General features: G+C 39.1%; 1 protein-coding gene across 9 annotated transcripts in view; it reads right to left on the bottom strand.

Annotated features, from left to right (window-relative positions):
- The window catches only part of ACACA (acetyl-CoA carboxylase alpha), a 289,079-nt gene that overhangs the window by 204,087 nt on the left and 63,557 nt on the right, over window positions 1-21,435 (bottom strand). For all 9 annotated transcript variants that reach the window (XM_044248459.1, XM_044248461.1, XM_044248460.1 and 6 more), the window contains one exon: window positions 19,883-20,135. In XM_044248459.1, the coding sequence (XP_044104394.1) occupies window positions 19,883-20,135 (253 nt within the window). The remainder of the gene's footprint in view (window positions 1-19,882; window positions 20,136-21,435) is intronic.

The raw sequence follows: 21,435 nt of genomic DNA, 5'->3' as shown, positions 1-21,435 counted from the left end.
CTACCAACTTTGTACAAGTGATCCCATTTCTCCATATTTTTGCAAACATTTGGTGTCACCAACTAGTTTTTTTTTTTTAAAAGATTTTATTTATTTATTTGACAGAGAGAGATCACAAGTAGGCAGAGACACAGGCAGAGAGAGAGAGGAGGAAGCAGGCTCCCTGCTGAGCAGAGAGCCCGATGCGGGACTCGATCCCAGGACTCCGAGATCATGACCTGAGCCGAAGGCAGCGGCCTAACCCACTGAGCCACCCAGGCGCCCCTCTTTTCAGGTTCTTATTTGCCATCTGTATATCCTCTTTGATGACACTGGCCTCCTTGTAATTTCTCTCTTCTTAACTGAGAATTTTATTTATTGATTCGCTGTTGTCATACTTTATTTTTTTTTCCAATTTATTTATTTTCAGAAAAACAGTATTCATTATTTTTTCACCACACCCAGTGCTCCATGCAAGCTGTGCCCTCTATAATACCCACCACCTGGTACCCCAACCTCCCACTCCCCCGCCACTTCAAACCCCTCAGATTGTTTTTCAGAGTCCATAGTCTCTCATGGTTCATCTCCCCTTCCAATTTACCCAAAAGCACATACCCTCCCCAATGTCCATAACCCTACCTCCCTTCTCCCAACCCCCCTCCCCCCAGCAACCCACAGTTTGTTTCGTGAGATTAAGAGTCACTTATGGTTTGTCTCCCTCCCTATCCCATCTTGTTTCATGGATTCTTCTCCTACCCACTTAAGCCCCCATGTTGCATTACCACTCCCTCATATCAGGGAGATCATATGATAGTTGTCTTTCTCCGCTTGACTTGTTGTCATACTTTAAAAAAATTCTTTAAACATGTTTTTCTTTGATTCTCTGAGTGCATTTACAATAGCTGCTTTGAAGGTTCTGTCTGCAAAATCCAGCATCTAGGCACACTTGGAGACAGTTTCTACTGACTTTTCTCCCTAAATACTGGTCACATTTTCATCTTTCTTTTCATGTCTCATGATTTTGTTGAAGCCTCAACATATTAAATAATGTATTGTAACAAGTCTAGATTCCGCTTTCTTTTAGCTATGAAAGTTGTTTTGTTACTATTATTTCCTTTCTACATCCTTTCCTTCCTTGGCTTAATAACTTGCCAGGGCAAAATCTGTGAAATCTGTCTACCCCTAAGTATGCAGCCACTGAGGTCTCTCAGCTTATTTTCTTTATATTGCTTGTTCTTACATTGAAACCTGCCTTCACGATCTCCCAGTGATTAGGCAGGGTTTATGTTTAAACACCTGAAGCCATTAAGGCTTCTGTACTCTGTTCATGTGTCTGTGTGTAAGGTAGGGTAGCACATTCAAAGTTCAGGGCATTTTCAAGTCTGCTCTGGCTTTTACTTCCTACTGGGTGTTATCATGTCTACTCTGTGCATGCACACAACCTCAACCAGCAGTATGCTTGCTCCAACTATAAAACACCTCAGTCTAGTACAGCCACTGGCCCGCTGGACAAAGCCAAGGCCAAGATAATCGTTTCCACTGACAACAGCAGTGGTCATGGGCATCATTCACCACCCAAAGTGACTAAGCTCCCTTCAACCGCAGCATCAAAACTGACAGTCCACCACTGGCAAAATCTCTACACCAACCAAACTCAGGGAAGGGAATGGGAACAGGCCTAGGCAAGAACACCACCAACGCCTCCTGCTCTTACTGAATTTCAGCAGTTTTTCAAACAACCCTTTCTCAGATTGTTGTATGCCTTTTGGTTGATCTCAAGGCGGCTGAAATGGTTTTGTCAAGCCTTACAGCTGCTTTCTGAGTTAAGGATTTATTGATCCTTACTCAGCTATAACTGGAAGTCCTGCCTGTTTTAGTTTTTGAGATGTAACTTCATACAATAAGGATCAAAAATCTTAAGTACATACTCAATTAATTTTACATATGTATATACCTGCATAACCAAACACTCCATTAAGATACAGAATATTGGGAAAAAAAAAAAGATACAGAATATTGGGGCACCTGGGTGGCTCAGTGGTTTAAAGCCTCTGTCTTTGGCTCCTGGGATCCAGCCCCACATCGGGCTCTCTGCTCGGCAGGGAGCCTGCTTCACCCTCTCTGTCTGCCTCTCTGCCTACTTGTGATCTGTCTGTCAAATAAATAAATAAAATCTTAAAAAAAAAAAAAGATACAGATTATTTTCAGAGTTTCAGATGGCTCCCTTTCCAGTCAACATCCACCCCAGTATAAACACTATTCTGAACTCTTATCACTACAAATCAGTTTTGTCTGTTCTTAAACTTCACATACATAGGGTCAATCTGAATGTATTTCATCAATACGGGGTCTATGAAAATCATCCTTGTAACAGATCAGTAGCTTGCTCATTTTTCATTGCTGTGTAGTATTCCATTGTGTGGCTATCCCATAATTTATCTATTCAACTACTGATGGACATTTGAGTTTTTTATGAATCTTAATCATATTCATCCTTGTACTTGGTTTTTGGTGGACAAATGCATTCATTTCTTTTGGGTAAATACTTAGGAGTGAACTTGCTTATTGTTAGAGTATATGTATGTTTAACTTTAAAAGATACTTTAACTTTAAAACTTTTAACTTGGGACGCCTGGGTGGCGCAGTTGGTTGAACGACTGCCTCCGGCTCAGGGCGTGATCCTGGAGTCCCGGGATCGAGTCCCACATCAGGCTCCCAGCTCCATGGGGAGTCTGCTTCGCTCTCTGACCTTCTCCTCGCTCATTCTCTCTCTCACTGTCTCTCTCTCTCAAATAAATAAAATAAAATCTTTAAAAAAAAAAAATAAAAATAAAAAATAAAAAAAAATTAAAAAAAAAAATAAAAATAAAAAAATAAATAAATAAATAAATAAAACTTTTAACTTTAGGGACACCTGGGTGGCTCAGTTGGTTAAGCAGCTGCCTTCGGCTCAGGTCATGATCCCAGTGTCCTGGGATCGAGTCCCACATCGGGCTCCTTGCTCGGCGGGGAGCCTGCTTCTCCCTCTGCCTCTGCCTCTGCCTGCCACTCTGTCTGCCTGTGCTCGCTCTCTCCCTCTCTCTCTCTGATAAATAAATAAAATCTTAAAAAAAAAAACAAAAAACTTCTAACTTTAAAAGATGTTGATAGAGTATGTGTATGTTTAACTGTAAAAGATACTGCCAGGAGCGCCTGGCTCAGTGGGTTAAAGCCTCTGCCTTCGGCTCAGGTCATGATCCCATGGTCCTGGAATGGAGCCCGCATCGGGCTCTCTGCTCAGCAGGGAGCCTGCCTCCTCCTCTCTCTCTGCCTGCCTCTCTGCCAACTTGTGATCTCTGTCAAATAAATAAATAAAATTTTTTAAAAAATCTTTTTAATAAATAAATAAATAATAAAAATAAAAGATAATACCAAAGAGCTCCCTACTTTTTTTTTTTTTTTAAAGATTTTATTTATTTGAGAGTGAGTGAGAAAGAGAGCACAAGACCAGGTGGGAGAAGCAGACTCACTGATGAACAGGGAGCCAGATGTGGGACTTGATCCCAGGACTCTGGTATGATTACTCAAGCCAAAGCCAGATGCTTAAACGGCTGAGCCATCCAGGCGCCCCCCCCACCCAACAGTTATCTAAAGTGGTTGCGCCAAATTACATTCCTACCAGCAATGGAGGAATTCCATGTCAGTCTTTCAGTATTAACATTTTTTTTTAAGATTTTATTTATTTATTTCTCAGAGAGAGAGAGAAAGAGCAAGTGAGCACAGGCAGACAGAATGGCAGGTAGAGGGAGAAGCAGGCTCCCTGTTGAGCAAGGAGCCCAATGCGGGACTCATCCCAGGACGCTGGGATCACGACCTGAGCGGAAGGCAGCCACTCAACCAACTGAGCCACCCAGGCATCCCAATATTAACCTTTTTAATTGGGGTGGCACATAATCCATTAGAATCTTAATTCACAAATTGCTGATAATCAATGATATTGAACACTGTTAATAACTTACTTGCTATTTGGATATCTTCTTTTGTAAAATTCAAGTCTTTTCCTCATATTTCTATTGGGTTGGAATGTCTTTATAAGACATGGAAATATCAAGGAAATCATCAACAGGATGAAAAAGCAACCTACTGAATAGAAGATGATATTTGCAAATGACATACCTGATGAGGGTAATTACAGCCAAAGTATACAAAAAACTTGTACAACTCAACACCAAAAAACCCCATATGATCCAATTAAAAAGTGGACAGAGAACGTGAATAGAGATTTTCCCAAAAAGACATCCAGGTAGCCAACAGACACGTAAGATCATCATCATCACTAATCATGAGGGAAATGCAAATCTCAAAACAATGAGATTATCACCTCACATCTGTCAGAATGACTTTTTTTTTTTTAAGATTTCATTTGTTTATTTGACAGAGAGAGAGAGAGCGTGCGCGCACGTGAGCGTATGCACCCAAGCAGGGGGAGCAGCAAGAAGAAGGAGAAGCAGGCTCCCTGCTGAGCAGACAGCCTGATGCAGGGCTCGACCCCCAGGACTCTGGGATCATGACCTGAGCTGAAGGCCGACACTTAACTAACTGAGGCATCCAGGCACCCCTACAATGCCTCGTATTATAAAACAAGAAATAACAAGTATTGACAAAGGTGCAGAGAAAAGGGAGCCCTTGTGCACTGACGGGAGGAATGGAAAATGGAAAAACAGTATGGAGGTTCCTCGAAAAATTAAAAATAGATTGAAAAATTTAAAAATAAATTAAAAATAGAACTACCATACCACCCAGTAATTCTACCTCTGGATATTTCCCCAAAGAAAACAAAAACACTAATTTGAAAAGATATATGCACTCCTATATTCACTGCAGTGCTATTTACAGTAGGATAAGGAAACAAGTACCCATCAACAGAAGAATGGATAAAGAAGATGCAATATACATCAACAATGGAATATCACTCAGCCATAAAAAAGGATGAAATCATGCCAATTGCAATGACAATGGATGGACCTAGAAGGCATTATGGTAAGTGAAATAAGTCAGACAGAAAAAGACAAATACCTTATGATTTCTCTTATATATGGAATCTAAGAAACAAAACAAATAAAACAGAACAAACTCATGAATGCAGAAAACAAACGTGGTAGCCAGAGGGGAGGAGATTGGTGGGAAGGGCAAAATAAGTGCAAGGAGATTAAGAGGTACAAACTTAGTTACAAAATAAATAAGTCATAGGGATGCACAGGGAACAGAGTCAATAATCTGTAATTACTTTGTATGATAGATGGTTCATTTCATAATATATACAAACACTGAATCACTATGTTGCACATCTAAAACTAATGTAATATTGTACATTAACTATAGTTCCATTAAAAAGAAGACATTAAAATACCTTTTTCTTATTGATTTACAAGATTCTAGAAGCAAGATATTTTATTCTGGTTTTACCAACTGACAAACAGGGCGGGGAAAAAGTCCAAGATACTGAGGAAAAACAAGTGAAAAACTAAATGACATATATAAAGTTCTATAACAACCACAAAATACACATACATTGCAAGTGCTATAAAACTTTATCAAAACTGACCATATGCTAGGGGTACCTGGCTGGCTCAATCGGGAGAGTATGTGACTCTTGATCTCAGGGTTGTAAATTCAAGCCCCCATGTTGGCATAGAGCTTATATAAAAATGAATATAAATAAATATAACAGAAACTGATTAAAGTGAGTCCATAAAGTATCAACAAACTTCAAAGATTTGAAATTACCTAGAGTATATCCTCTGAATACAATGAATTATACTAAAAACCAATGACAAAGATATTAAAATAGGTCCAAGTGGTTTTACTATATAGCCAGTGTCTTGAAATTAAGGACTCCATTTCGAGATAATTTTGGGTCAAAAAAAAAAAAATCACAATGAAGTTGAGCAAAATAGGTGGAGGCGGTCAAAAGGTACAAAGTTCCAATTATAAGATAAATAAGTCCTAGGGATATGATGGACAGGATGGTTACCATGGTTAACAAATAGTGTATTACTGTATATTTGAAAGTTGCTAAGAGAATAGATGTTAAATTTTCATCACAAGAAGAAAGAAAAAAATTCTAACTATGTGTGGTGATGGAGCTTAACTAAACTTATTTTGGTAATTATTTCATTATATAAGTATATAAGTTTTACATATATATACAAATATATAATATATAAATATAAAATCTTTATGCTATATACCTAAAACCAATACAATGTTATATGTCAATCGTACCTCAAAAATTTAAAAAGTAATCACAATGAAAATAAGAAAATATCGGGACTCCTGAGTGGCTCAGTTGGTTAAGTGGCTGCCTTCAGCTCAGGTCATGATCCCAGCGTCCTGGGATGGAGCCCCACATCAGGCCCTTGCTCGGCAGGGAGCCTGCTTCTCCCTCTACCTCTGTCTGCCTGTTCTCGCTCTCTCTCTCTCTCTGACAAATAAATATTTTTTTAAAAAATGAAAATATCTTAAACTGAATGATAATAAAGATATGTCACATCAAAACTTGGGGGATATCGGGCTCCTGGGTGGCTCAGTTGGTTAAGTGATTGCCTTGGGCTCAGGTCATGATCCTGGAGTTCCAGGAGTCCTGGGTACAGGCTTCCTGCTTAGTGGGGAGTCTACTTCTCCCTCTGACCCTCCCCCATCTCATGCTCTCTCTCTCTCTCTCTTAAATAAATAAATAAAATCTTAAAAAAAAAACAACTTAGGGGATATAAGATGAAGTGATGAATGGATACAGAGATACAGAAATGGATAGATAAATAATAAAGCAAGTATAGAAAATGTTAATGGTAGAATCTAGGCGATGAGTAAAATCTAGGCGTTCTCTGTAAAATGCTCTCAATTATGTTATATGCTTAAAATTGTTCATAATAAAATGCTGAAAAAAAACGTGAGCTATAGCTAAAGATGATCTTCGAGGAAATTTATAATCATTAGTACATAGCTTAGACAAGAAAGGGCTGATAATCACCTTTGTCAAAAGACTAGAAAAAGGGGCGCCTGGGTGGCTCAGTGGGTTAAAGCCTCTGCCTTCGGCTCAGGTCGTGATCCCAGGGTCCTGGGATGGAGCCCTGCATCAGGCTCTCTGCTCAGCAGGGAGCCTGCTTCCTCCTCCCTCTCTCTGCCTGCCTCTCTGCCTACTTGTGATCTCTATCTGTCAAATAAAGTAAATAAAATCTTAAAAAAAAAAAAAAAAAGACTAGAAAAAACCAAATTAAACCTGGGGTGTCTGGGTGGCTCAGTGGGTTAAAGCCTCTGCCTTCGGCTCAGGTCATGATCCCAGGGTCCTGGGATCGAGCCCCGCATCGGGCTCTCTGCTCAGTGGGGAGCCTGCTTCCTCCTCTCTCTCTGCCTACTTGTGATCTCTGTATGTCAAATAAATAAATAAAATCTTAAAAAAAAAAAAAAAATTAAACCTGAAGAAAGTATAAAGAAGAGAATAAAGAGGATAGCAGATATCTGTGAAACTGAAAACAAATGTACAATAAAAAAAAAGAAAAGAAAGTTGGTTCTTTGAAAAGGCCAATTAAACTAATAAACTTCTATTAAGACTTATAAGAATACGAGAAAATGCAGAGCACGTGGGTGTGTCAGTCAGTTAAGTACCTGCCTTCTGCTCAGGTCAAGATCCCAAGGTAATGGGATGGAGCCCATGTCAGGCTGCTTCTCCCTTTCCCTCTGTGGCCCACCCCCGCCACCCCGCTTGTACTCTCTCACTCTCAAATAAATAAATAAAATCTTTATAAGAAGAAAAAAAAGAGTAAGAGAAAATGCTAGCTCAGTATCAGGAATGATGAAGAGGGAACCCATTACGAAATTTATGCCAATAAATTTGAAAATTTAGATTCAATTGATAAATCCTTTCAAAAATAATTTTCTGTTCCACCCAGAAGAAACAGAAATCTGAATTATCTTAATCTACTAAAAAGATGGACTATATATACAGGATTTAAAATACTATTACCAGGCGCCTGAGTGGCTCAGTGGGTTAAGCCTCTGCCTTGGGTTAAGTGAGTTAAGCCTCTGTTATGGTCTCAGGGTCCTGGGGTCAAGCCCAGCATTGGGCTCTCTGCTTAGCAGGGAGCCTGCTTCCCCCTCTCTCTGTGCCTGCTTCTCTGCCTACTTGCCATCTCTCTCTCTCTCTTTCTGTCAAATAAATGAATAAAATTTTAAAAAATAATAAAAAAATAAAATACTATTACCTTTGTGACTGCCCCTGGCCAATCTTACTATCTCTCCCTCGTGTTCAACAAATACCTATTGAGTGCCTACTATATGCTATAGAAAGTGCTGGGTATACAACTTCAAACAAAACGCATATATCTCTGCCTTCATTTTAGTTACAGTGTGATAGAGACAAGCAATCAAATAAATACGCCAGTGAAATTGTGATAAGTTCTTTGAAAGAACAGAAAGAGTATGAATAATAAAAGCAGTCCTCTCTCAGAAAGTGATATTTAATCTGAAGCTTTAAAAAAAGGGGGGGGGGCGGATCTCAAGTAATCACTGTATATTCAGTAAAAGAGAATCCAAGCAGAAAAACAAGCATGGGTGGCCCTCAGACAGGAAAGACTGGCACACCAGAGGAACTGAAAGACCAGTATGGGTGAAGAACTGTCGTTATAATGAAGCTGACAAGTCAGTCAGATCATTCAGGGCCCCAGGAAGTCAAGCTAAGAATTCTAGTATCTTCTGCTGAGTGCAACAATGGGAAATCAGGAAGCAGAGAATCCAGCTAAGCAAGCATTCTAGAAGTCCAAACAAGAGTTGATGGGCTAAGGCTTAAACTAAGGTGATGGCAAGTGAATGTATTGAAGTAAATATTGGAGACAGAATCAACAGAACTGAAGGGCAATTCCCCAAGTTTCTGACTTAAGTAGAGTGACCACAGGCAATATTTAGAAGTCAGATAGGGAAGATTACAAAAGGATCAAACTTATTGAGGATGGGAGAAATCAAGAATTCAGGTCTAAGGGGTGCCTGGCTGGCTTAGTCAATACAGCACACAACTTTTGATCTCAGGGTCGTGAGTTCAAACCCCACACTGTGCATACAGCTTACTTTGAAAGAAAAAGATCGGGTCGATTCACATTCTAGTAAAGACTTCACATAAACAGTTGAACGTATGGGATGGATATCATAAATAAAGGGAGTCACGGCATATATACAATAGCAAAGGGAAGAGATTGTATAGGAAGAAAATGTATACCACGTGAAAGGAAAAGAAGGTCCAAGACCAAGCAGGACTAACTGTTGGAAGTAACATGGAAAAGGAAGAGCCCTGGACTCCTGGGTGGCTCAGTCCGTTAAGCATCTGCTTTTGGCTCAGGTCATGATTCTAGAGTCCTGGGATTAATTCCAACTGGGCTCCCTGCTCAGTGGGGAGACTGCTTCTCTCTCTGCCTACTGTTTGTGCTATCCCTCTCTCCCTCTCTGCCAAATAAATAAATAAAATCTTAGAAAAAAGAAAGAAAGAAAAAGGAAGAGCTTGCAAAGGAGATTAGAGAGCGTATCGGGGAACATAGGAGGAAAGATAAAAAAGCATGGTCTTCAGCAGAAAAGAGAAGGAGTGTGTTTCAAGGAAAAAGTAATCGCCTGTATAGAGCTATTGAGAGGCCTGAGGATGAGAACTGAGAAGTACCCACTGAATTTAGCAATATAATAGTCACTGACGATTTTTAGTGTGAGCGGTTTCAGGAGCAGAGTACAGACTAGTGCAGCTTGAAGGAATGGGAGACAAGGAAGTTCCCAGAACTCTTCCAAAAATGTTGGCCATGACATGGGGCAATTACAGCAGTGGTCCAAAGGGAGTATGGCTATCAAAGAAGGATTTTATAAAGATGGGAGTCAGAGAATGCCTGAATGCAAATGGGAATGATTTAGTAGAAAAAAAGATACTTAAAATGTAAAGAAGAAGAGAATGACCAAAGGAGGGAGGATGTTGAGAAGTCCTTGTAACAAGAAGGAAACATGAGAATATGAGTGAATATACAAGTAAATTTGAAATTAGGTGTTGGAAGGAAGAATTTGTGGTGTGACAGAAAGTTAGAAAATAGGACACAAAGTTACAAATTCAAAGTATGTCTAGAAGGGACAGGGGCTAACTTACGGGGGACTTACGGTTTGAGGACAAGGGAGAAAGAATGCAATTGTTGCTATGAAAAATGAAAGGCCGAATAACCAGAAGAGAAAAACAAAAGAGCAGAAGGAGTAAGGAAAATTTCACAGCACAGACTGCATTCAAGAAGGATCCTTAAAAGTGATGACCTGAAAGGATGAATGGAATTTCAACAGTCAGGGCAAGGGCATTCCAATAAGAAAACATAGCAGGGGAGGACAAGAGAGAAATCCTACTATGCCCTCAAGTAACTGCTTTATTTTCTTCCTTGCCATCAACTTCTTAAAAGGGTACACACTGTTGACATTACTATTCCTTCACCATTTATTCCCGACTTAATCTCTTGCCATCTACTAAAGCTGTTCACCCCAAGATCCTCTTGTGTACTAACTCCAGGGCTTTTGCTCGGTTTTTTATCTCTTAAAGCTTTTGCAACACTGTTGGTTACAGGTTACATCTTCCACCTGAAAATGATCTTTTCCTTGGTTTTCCTGGATGTTCCTTCCAGCTTACAGATCATTTCCTGTCTTCTTTTTCCCATTTCCTTCCATCTCAAACCAGACATTTCCATAAGACACATTTCCCTTCTACCTATAAACTCTCCCTCACAGTGATCTAATCCACCTGCACAACTTTAATTTCAATGCTACAAACATTTACTAAGCATACTCTATATGCCAGGTACTGTTCTAAACTCTGAGAAAGTTCTCAGCTCAGGTTTCATATCAGATTCACCGGGAGAGTATTAGCATGTAGACTGTTGAGCTTAGTGACCAGAAACTGTCATTTATGCAGTCTGGGACAGGTCTTCTTAAAGCTCCACAGAGGACTCTGTTGCACAGCCAAATCTAAATACTGTTTTCCATTTTATATATGTCTTTAGTGTGACAGGCAAGATGCTTAATGATCTCACCTTTTTCTTACCTGCCTCTTCTTCCGCGACACTCAACACCCTGTCTATTACATTCTGGTAATACTCAGTGACCTGCAATCGCCTGAACATGCTAGATATCTCAGTCTGGTAGCTTTGCACATGTTGCCAACCCTACCATCATTAGTGTTCCTGCTACATATATGTGCTTACGTCTGTTGCTTGCCAGTTTTCTCTTTATTCCTTTGAAACCCATTCAAACAAATCTGAGACATTATTAACCCTTACAGATCTCAACAAGCCCACTATAGTAATGATGAAAACTCTTTGTATTGGAAATATTGTTAAGAACCCGGCACGATGTTTGGCTAGACACCAAAATATACTACTGGTAAAAGGAACCAACTGAAGTAATGCTAGATGAGTAATGCTAGGGATGATCAGTTTACCATCATCCAATGGTCATGTGGAGCTTATTATACTGACGGGGGAAAGAGACTGGAGAAGAGCTAAAATACCATTGTGATAATCCAAATAATAAAAGAACAATGGCAGTAGCAATGGAAAGAAGGGCATGGATTCAAGAATTTCTGAACATGGATGGCTGAGTTGATTAAGTGTCTGCCTTCGGCTCAGGTCATGATCCCAGGATCCTGGGACTGAGCCCCACAATGGGCTCCCTACTGAGCAACTCCCTCTTCCTCTTTCCCCTTCTCCCCACTCATTCTTTCTCTCTCTCTAATAAATAAATAAAATCTTTAAAAAATTTATTAGGGTATTGCATCAATAAACATACCTAATTAGGTGTGAGGTGGGGAGGAGAGAGGACTCTCACATAACACCCATATTTCTGGCTGGGGAGATGAGAGGAAAGGCAGTGTTGTTAATTAAGGTAGATCAAAAGAGAGGATGTAGCCGAAGAGAAGAAGGCTACAGCCAGGAAGTTTTGCAGAAAATCAACAATTCAGAGGCATGTGAAAAAAGCCAACCCTATTCAAGAACCTGAGAAGGAAGGGTCAGAAAGGTGAATTGGGAGAGAGTGTTAATAAAACATAAGAAGTAGTTGGAAGAATGAGTGAAAAGTCAACACTGTTAAATTCTGCCCATGAGGAGGTCACCAGTGAGTTTTCTAAGCATGGTTTCAGAGAAGTGGTAGGAGCAGAAGCCAACGGCAATAGAGTAAGAAGCTAATGAAACTACCGGATGACAGTAGCAGACTGAGCATTGGTCCACTGTTCTCTGTCAAAAAACACACAAAAATGATGATAAAATAACAAAAAAAGCATAAAGACATAAGAACAAAGAAAATGAAAGAGGAATCCCCAACAGATATAGGTGTCAAAAAACTGCAGAAAACAGAAAGTGGATGGTCAAGAAGTAACCACCTCAGAGACCAAAGAGCCTACTATAGGAAAAGCCACTTGGAAAAAAAAGGATGATTCCACTTTAGCACACTGGAAAAGCTCAGGAATTAGAATCTTCCAGTAGATCTCTCTTGGCAAGAGTGAAGACAGAGCTGAAAACCAAATAAAATCTGTAGCTTGCTTTAAAGTATTGTACCAATGTTAACTACTTAATTTTAATAAATATAGGGTTGCTAGATAAAATACAGGATACCCACTTAAATTTTGCATTTCAGGCAAACACAAATAATTTTTTACGAAATAATGTCTAATGCAGTATTTGCAGCAATTTTTTTTAATACATCATTTATCTGAAATTCAAAATTAACTAGGCCTCATGTATTTTTATTTGCTACATCTGACAACTCTAGATAAATGTACTATGATTATGGAAAATATTAATAGTAGTGGAAGGTGAGTGAATGATACATAGGAACTCTGCTAAGTCTTTGTAACTTTTCTATAACTCTAAAATTATTTCAAAATGAAAAGCTGAAAAAAAATGAAGCTTACAAAGACTTTTAATGATGTGAGAAAATGCGGTTCTACGAAAAAAGCAAAAAACAGGACTGTGTATTCATTATGATATTCATGTATGTGTTTTTTAATGAAATTTATCTTTACGGGGTAAAAATCACTAAAAGAAACATCAAATATTAATAGCAATTATCACTGGACAATCATATTCTGGATTGTTTGTATTCCTACATGCTTTCTGGATATCCAACTTTTCTATAAGTATATATCTAACAATTTTAAAATTTTAGAGTAGTAAATGCAAACTTTACTTGTAAATTTATGTTCACAGAAGAAAGGAGGGGGGAAATGTGTGGATTACACTAGAAGAATAAAAATAATAAACACTGTCAAGTGGCCATCCTGAGCCCTACTTACCATATTCATAATTTCATTTCTACAATTAGCTACGTTTACAGAACAAACTCTGGGAAATTATAATACGTACACAGACAGCTCCTGTTTTCTGAATGGAAAGAGTGGGTGGGAAACAGAGCAAACTATTGCCTTCAGAAAAAGAGTAGCAAGTTGCTGATCTCATAATGACCTTCTCTGTCTACTCACTTCTGAGGCACCATGGCAACTGGGAACCTCAGAATATCAAGGAAGGAGCACTGAGAGTAAAGGGGTTGGAAAGCTGCTGGGGGAAGGGAGAAAGCTCAGGAAAGCTGAATGAGAAATGTGAAGAAAGCCAAACCGTAAGAACACTCACAGGCCCAACTACAAGCAAAGCTATAATATAAACTCAACACTAGAACCAAAGGCCTGAAGATAGATGAGCCAAAGATAGGAAGGAAAAATAAAATTTCCTACCTTCTCAATAATGGTTATTCTTAACATCTAAATTATAACATTGACACTATATGTGTACTATAATTAAAGCCTTTCAAATTTCAAATTCAAAACTAAATATCTAAGTTTTAAATGCTAAAAAAGACTTAAAAGGTTTTTCCTGTCAAAAAATTTTACCTTATGAGAGCACTTCTTCATAATAAATAATATCACATTACATAGTATGGCACATTTTACTTTTCCAAAAGCTTCTGCAGATATTATTTAACTTCACCTCTATTATTGGATTTAAACAGAATCACTTCAAACTCAGGAGTTTAAAGTGAGAGACTAAAAAGGAAAGAGAATTTCTTGCCAGGTTAAAAACATACACAGCTAAAACTAAAAAGCTTTGTCTTTCATAGCTTTTGATCAAATCACACTGTATTTTATAATGTCCACTTTAATTTTGATTATAAAATTCATTAAAATATCATTTGTGCAACACTACATTGCTTTGCTACAAGTGCTATAACTGTAAAAAATGCAAAGTGGTAAATTATCCTTTACTTTTCCTTCCATTTCTCTCTATACCACCAAACTCTTACCAGTAGCTATATACTTTCATGATTTCCTTTTAAACAAATGGCTAGGCACTGTCATAAAAAAAAAAAAAAAAAAAAAGAGGGGGCGTGGTAATACAATATTGGGAAATTTAAGAGAATACACCCTTGTGGTCTTAGATTGGATACTGTTTGGATAAACCAGCATTTTGGAGTCAACTGCAGAAACTGGAATATGATGTGTATAGTAAAAGAGATGAAAATTTATTGAAATAGAAAATTGGGAATTATTGACCCCAAAAAAGCACAGATTATAAAACAGTGTATACAGGATGATCCCATTTCAGTAGAAAGAGATGCATATTTTTATTATATGCATATATATATTATATGCATCTATATATGCATAGAAAAGGATCCAGAAGACTATACAATGGTATTAGCAGGAGTAATTTCTGGGTAGGGGATATACAAAGCTTTATTTTTGCCTTCTTGTGCTTTGTTTCTAGATTTTTTTTACTGTTTCTCTCTTTTTTTTAAAATAAAGATGTTACTTATTTATTTGGCAGAGAGATCACAAGTAGGCAGAGAAGCAGGCAGAGAGGGAGAGGGGGAAGCAGGCTCCCTGTTGAGCAGAGAGCCCGAGGCGGGGCTTGATCCCAGGAACCTGAGATCACAATCTGAGCCAAAGGCAGAGGCTCAACCGACTGAGCCACCCAGGCGCCCCCTTTTACTGCTTCTTTAATAAAGCAGTATTTAGAAATATATATATATATTTTTAAAGATTTTATTTATTTATTTGACAGAGAGAAATCACAAGTAGACGGAGAGACAGGCAGATAGAGAGAGAGGGAAGCAGGCTCCCCGCTGAGCAGAGAGCCCGATGCGGGGCTCGATCCCAGGACCCTGAGATCATGACCCGAGCCGAAGGCAGCGGTTTAACCCACTGAGCCACCCAGGCGCCCCTCTTTTTTTTTTTTTTTTTAAGATTTTATTTATTTATTTGACAGACAGAGATCACAACTAGGCAGAGAACAGGCAGAGAGAGGGGGAAGCAGGCTCCCTTCTGAGCAGAGAGCCCGATGCGGGGCTCGATTCCAGGACCCTGAGATCATGACCTGAGTCAAAGGCAGAGACTTAACCCACTGAGCCACCCAGGCGCCCCTAGAAATATATTTTCTAATTTCAATATTTTCTGACTTCTATATCTTTAAGGATTTTATTTATTCATTTTATTATATATATAGAGAGAGAGCCTGCATGCAAGCAGAGGGAGGGACAAAGGAAAAGGGAAGAGAGAGAATCCCAAGCAGACCCTGCACTGAGCACAGAGCTCAACAAGGGGCTTGATCTCACAACCCTGAAATCATGACCTCAGCTGAAACCAGGAGTCGGAGGCTTAACTGACTGAACTCCCCCAGGCACCCCTAACTTCTCTTTTTAATAAGGTTAACACTTAATTAGAGGAAAACCACTCAAAGAGAACAAAAGTGTATCTACTACACCCAGGGTTTGTATCTACTACACCCAAGGTTCCAGTTTAGCATCGTGACTGACAGTATGGGCTCTGACTGGATTCAATACACAGCTGTGTGACCCTGGGCATATGATTTAACCGGTGTTTCAGTTCCCCATCCATAAATTGTGGATAATGGCAGTACATTATTCAGCTCATGAGGTTGTTGTAAAAATTAAGTATGGTACTCCACATAAAGAAGAGCAGGCATCTAGCATACAGTAAAGCATTTGATGAACTTATCAATTATTACGATTATTATTCTAATTAGTCACTGAGAAAACAAGATTGCCATTTCTTACAGATAATGTGAAAAATAAGATAGGATGTAGCAGCAATACATCAGCTTTCTCTCTCACTATTCTTATCCCCTAAATTTCTAAATCCCCTTCTTAATCCAACGGGAGCAAAAGCTGAAAGCCTCTCACAGATCCTCTCAGAATCTCACCTCATTGCTATTTCCTCTAGATGAAGGTCGATATCGCTCTATAGGTTTTTAAACGCCAGTATAATTAAATGTACAGTGTTCTATTAGTTTTGGGTGTACAATACAGTGACTCAATAATTCCATTCATTATTCAGTGCTGATCACAGTAAGTATATTCTTTTTTTTTTAAGTTTTTTTTTCCAATTTATTTATTTTCAGAAAAACAGTATTCATTATTTTTTCACCACACCCAGTGCTCCATGCAAACCGTGCCCTCTATAATACCCACCACCTGGTACCCCAACTTCCCACCTGCCCCACCACTTCAAATCCCACAGATTGTTTTTCAGAGTCCATAGTCTCTCATGATTCACCTCCCCTTCCAATTTCCCCCAACTCCCTTCTCCTCTCTAACAGTAAGTATATTCTTAATTTCCTTCACCTATTACACCCATCCCCCCACCCACCTCCCTCTGTGTTTTTTTTAAAAGTCTATGACCAGGGGATACCTGGGTGGTTCAGACAGTTAAGCGTCCAACTCTTGATCTCACCCCAAGGCACCCCATGCTACTTGGTTTTAGATGACCTCTAGTAAACACCTCTTAGGAATGCACCTGCCCCTTTAATCTACAAGGTCTGTAAAAGATTAGATTATTCATTCAGGAAGGTAATCCTGAACTCAACCAATCTCTAACTCTGGGATCAAAGAGTGAAAAAGAATATCTGAACCAGTATCTTCATTTTCACAGATGTGGAAAATGAGTCCAAAGAGGTAATTTTTATGAATAATCTATAGTCACATATCTAATTGGTGGCAGATGCAAGAATAGAGATCTCTCCGATATCAAGTGAATCTGACTCAACTTAAATTAACCCCAAGGATACTACATCCACAAATGACTTAGAAATGGATCAGTGGAAAACATGTGTTTTATTTTGGAACATTTGGTAGCTGAGAAGCAGGCGCAAACTCCTCCCCTGGCCACTGAGCACACTTCAATCCACTGCTCCTCCATGAGCTATTGGCATGAGTTTTGCAACAGTAGTGATAGCAAAAAAATTCTCAGGCACTCATACCATAGACCACACAGTCTTTGCAATAAGAAACACTGACTTTGAGAACAACTTGGCAACTACAAGCTGCCTTGCAAATCATTGGCTGAGTTTCCTATAATGGTGTTTATGTCACCATTGCCAAACACAATTTCCTAATCCAATGAATGGACAGTGTGTTTCACATGGTCTCAGACTGGACAAATTTCTCAAGCTGCTGTGTGGCTTTAAGGATTTAGATCTAACCCGGTCTTTCTCAACAGGGGCATTATGACATTTTGAGGACAATTCTTGGCTATGTGAGATTATCTAGTATACTGAAGAAGGTTTAGAATCATCGGTCCTCTGTCCTTCAAATGCAAGTGAACAGGAGTAGACCTCCCTCATCCGTGGTTCCTCACGTTCCAAGGTTTAATTTACCCACAGTCAACCGCTGTCCAGAAGCAGATGACCCTTCTCCTGACACAGCATGAGAAGGTCAACAGTAGCCTAAAGCTATGTGACAGTGCCTACATCATTCGCCTTACTTCATCTCATCACCTAGGCATTTTGTCCTCTCACATCCTCACATGAATGATGAGATCGGTGAGGTGAGAAGGGTGAAATTGGTATAATGTGATTTTTGAGAGAGAGAAATTACATTCACATAACATTACAGCATATTGTTGTAACTGTTCTATTTTACTATTAGTTATTATTGTTCATCTTTTAACTGTGCCTAACTTACAATTAAACTTTAACATAGGGGGGCGCCTGGGTGGCTCAGTGGGTTGGGCCGCTGCCTTCGGCTTGGGTCATGATCTCAGGGTCCTGGGACGGAGCCCCGCATCGGGCTCTCTGCTCAGCAGGGAGTCTGCTTCCTCATCTCTCTCTGCCTGCCTCTCATCTGCCTGCTTATCATCTCTCTCTGTCAAATAAATAAATAAAATCTTAAAAAAAATAAATAAACTTTAACATAGGTATATACGTGTAGGGAAAAAACATAGTATATGTAGTGTTCAGAACTACCTGCAGTTTCAGGCATCCACTGGGGTCTTGGAATGGATCCCCTGTAGTTCCACCAGTCACAACCTTCACACATTTACAAAGACCTCAAAGGGTAAGATATCACCACCAGTACTAGCCTTCAGGTCAACCATTAAGTGAACTATAAAGTTATAAGAAATATTTACATAAAGACTTGACCTCTAAAAAAAGACTTGACCCTTTTTATCTACCACTAAATACTGCCCTCTATTCCCCTTTGAGCCCAGAGATAAGATAAAATCCTTCACTCATCAACTCCAGAAAACCAATTTTGTCTGAAATAGCTAAATAATTAAGACACTTTTGTTGTTAGGGAAGTAGGGTACAAAAGTTACTGAAATGGAATCAGGGCACCTGACTTTGAATTTCAGTTTTCTGGCTATTCACTCTTAGGCAAGTTATTGCCCCTCTTTAAGCCTCAGTTCTCTCATCTACTTGAAGAAAAGCTATTAGGCTACATTATTTCTCTGGTTCTTTGCAGTTCTAGGAATCTATGACATAAAACATAATTAACTGGCTTAACTCTTTTCTTCTCACCTCCACACAGCTAAATGAGGTGACCACCAACTTACTACCTCATCGTTCAGAAGCAAGGACCCCAAAGTCCCAGGAGAGTCACATTCAGCCAGAGCCAGTGTGCGATTTTACTATACAGTCCATATCTTGAATATATTAAAAGGAGCTTAATTATTTTATGATCCATCAATAATAGAAGCACCGAGATAATAACAAAAACAGCCACTATAATTAATGTTTATTTCTGCCAGACCTATCATCTCAACCCTGGCTGTATATTAGAATGACCTGGATAGTTTTAAAAAAAAAAAAAGAAAAGACCCCAGCTCCAAATCAAGCCAATATCAACTGATTCAGAGCCTTTGGAGATGGCGCTCATTTCTTAAGGCCCCACCAAGTGATTATGACATATAGTGAAAACCAAGAACCATTAATCCAGGCCCTTTATTTCAAGAAATGCAAAGCAAATGACCAAAGGTCAATATATCCCATACTGGCTGTATAATCAAAATCAATAAATAAGAATAATCCAGTGTTAATATTTACTGACATTCTCAATTACACGTAAAGAATTCCATTTTTAGAGAAAAAGGACAGGTCTATAATCACCCTTTGCTCCTGCCACAGGTTGTTAATGAGGACTGACCCTGCCAGAAATAGAATATACCTTTCTGACATGATAAAGCACTTCAAAGAGATTACTATAAATTTGCCCAATCCTTCAAAAAGTCCTATCACCCATTAAGATAGTTATGACATTAGTCAAAGTAGTACAGAAACCAAATTCCTCAACCTCTCACTGACTAGATGTCACTAAAAGACCAAGTATGTAGAAAGAACAGGAAAAAGCTGAGAGAAACGTTTAGGAAAAGACACTTTGAAAACTGCACTTCCAAAAAAAAGAAAGAGAGAAAGAAAAGAAAACTGCACTTCATGCAAAGTACATTTATTCATCAAAGCTTCAAGTCCAGTGATGCAGGAAAAGGTGGCACAATCTTGGCTAAAATTATTCTTGCTCTTTTCAGAACAGAATCAGTGAAACCAAAAGGTCATGTTAGATAAAGAAAGCATTAAATTTGCCCTACCTCATGTGTAAAGCCAAGCCGTCCTGTAGGCTGGAGATCCCTAAATCAGAAAGTGTATCTGAGCCAACAGAAGCTGGAGATAGAGAGCCCTCCTTCTCCTCCAGCAGATCCAGCTTCACCAGGCTGCTAATTTCATCCTCTGAGTTATCTTCAGACACAGAACCAATTATGAATCGGGAATGCTGGTTCAGCTCCATAGGTTTGCCCAAGGGGGATGGTTCATCCATTATTCCTTCAAAATGAGCTCTCAGAGCTATGAGGAAAATGAGGGAGAAAAGCAGGTTATGGATAATAACCTATATCAAAGGACAACCATAGATTATACCTAATGTACTACAGCTGGCACTTGGAAGCAACGTGTAGTTTGAGAACTAGTTTCTTTGGCTATTCTATTTCACAGCTTCTGTTTTCTACAAGGAAGGAAAATACAGATCACGATAACCATGCCTAAAAAAAAATTAAAATTAGCTTCCTCTTCCTCAAAGGAATCTCTCTCAAAAAACTATAAGCCAAAGGGCAACTGGGTGGTTCAGTCATTAAGCATCTGCCTTCAGATCAGGTCATGATTCTGGGGTCCTGGGATTGAGCCCCGCATTGGGCTCCCTGCTCGGTGGGAAGCCAGCTTCTCCCTCTCCCACTCCCCCTGCTTGTGTTCCCTCATTCACTGTATCTCTCTCTGTCAAATAAATAAAATCTAAAAAAAAAAACCAAAAAACTATAAGCCATTCCCAATCTCTTTATCAATTTGGTAATGTCCAAAAAATAATTATGATCAAGGGAAAGACCTCTGCAGTAGGTGAAATGTGATACTGTGACTGATACTCATCTGATACTCATGATACTGTGACTTCAGTTGTCAGTACTGGGGAGAATGCAGGAAAAGATTTCCAGAGAGTCACGGTCATTTCAGACTAGGTATTTAGAGTCAACTATATAACTATCACCTCATTGTAACAGTACACTGACAGGTTGTGAAGTCTACAGAAGTGTATTCTTATATAAATATATACACATAAAATATACTGACATTGATATATATGCTGACATTGAGATATACATATATATATGTGTGTGTGCATTAAATTAAACTCCAGATAGGTTTTTGATGTTGTTGTTAAGATTTTATTTATTTATTTGACAGACAGAGATCACAAGCAGGCAGAGAGGCAGGCAGAGAGAGAGAGGGAAGCAGGCTCCCCGCTGAGCAGAGAGCCCAACACGGGGCTCAACCCCAGATAGGTATTTTTTTAATAGAAAAAGAAAATCTTTGTCCTGTTAAAAAATTCACCCAATAACGTCTGCTCTTGGCCCTAATGTGCTGACATCGATAAGGAAAAAATGAATGTACTATCAAATTCAAGATCTCTACTTAAAATAAGGGAGCAGTCATCTCAGTAAGTATTAGTTTTCTAGGTATAGGGCCTTATTAGTCAGAATTAAATATTTCGGGGGGCCTGGGTGGTTCAGTGGGTTAAGCCTCTGCCTTCGGCTCAGGTCATGATCCCAGGGTCCTGGGATCGAGCCCCACATCGGGCTCTCTGCTCAGCAAGGAG

This window comes from Neovison vison, chromosome 5, assembly GCF_020171115.1.
Source record: "Neovison vison isolate M4711 chromosome 5, ASM_NN_V1, whole genome shotgun sequence".
In the NCBI taxonomy this organism is placed as follows: Eukaryota; Metazoa; Chordata; class Mammalia; order Carnivora; family Mustelidae; genus Neogale; species Neogale vison.
Note: the sequence above shows the minus strand (reverse complement) of the source record. Positions and strands in the feature narration are given on the sequence as shown.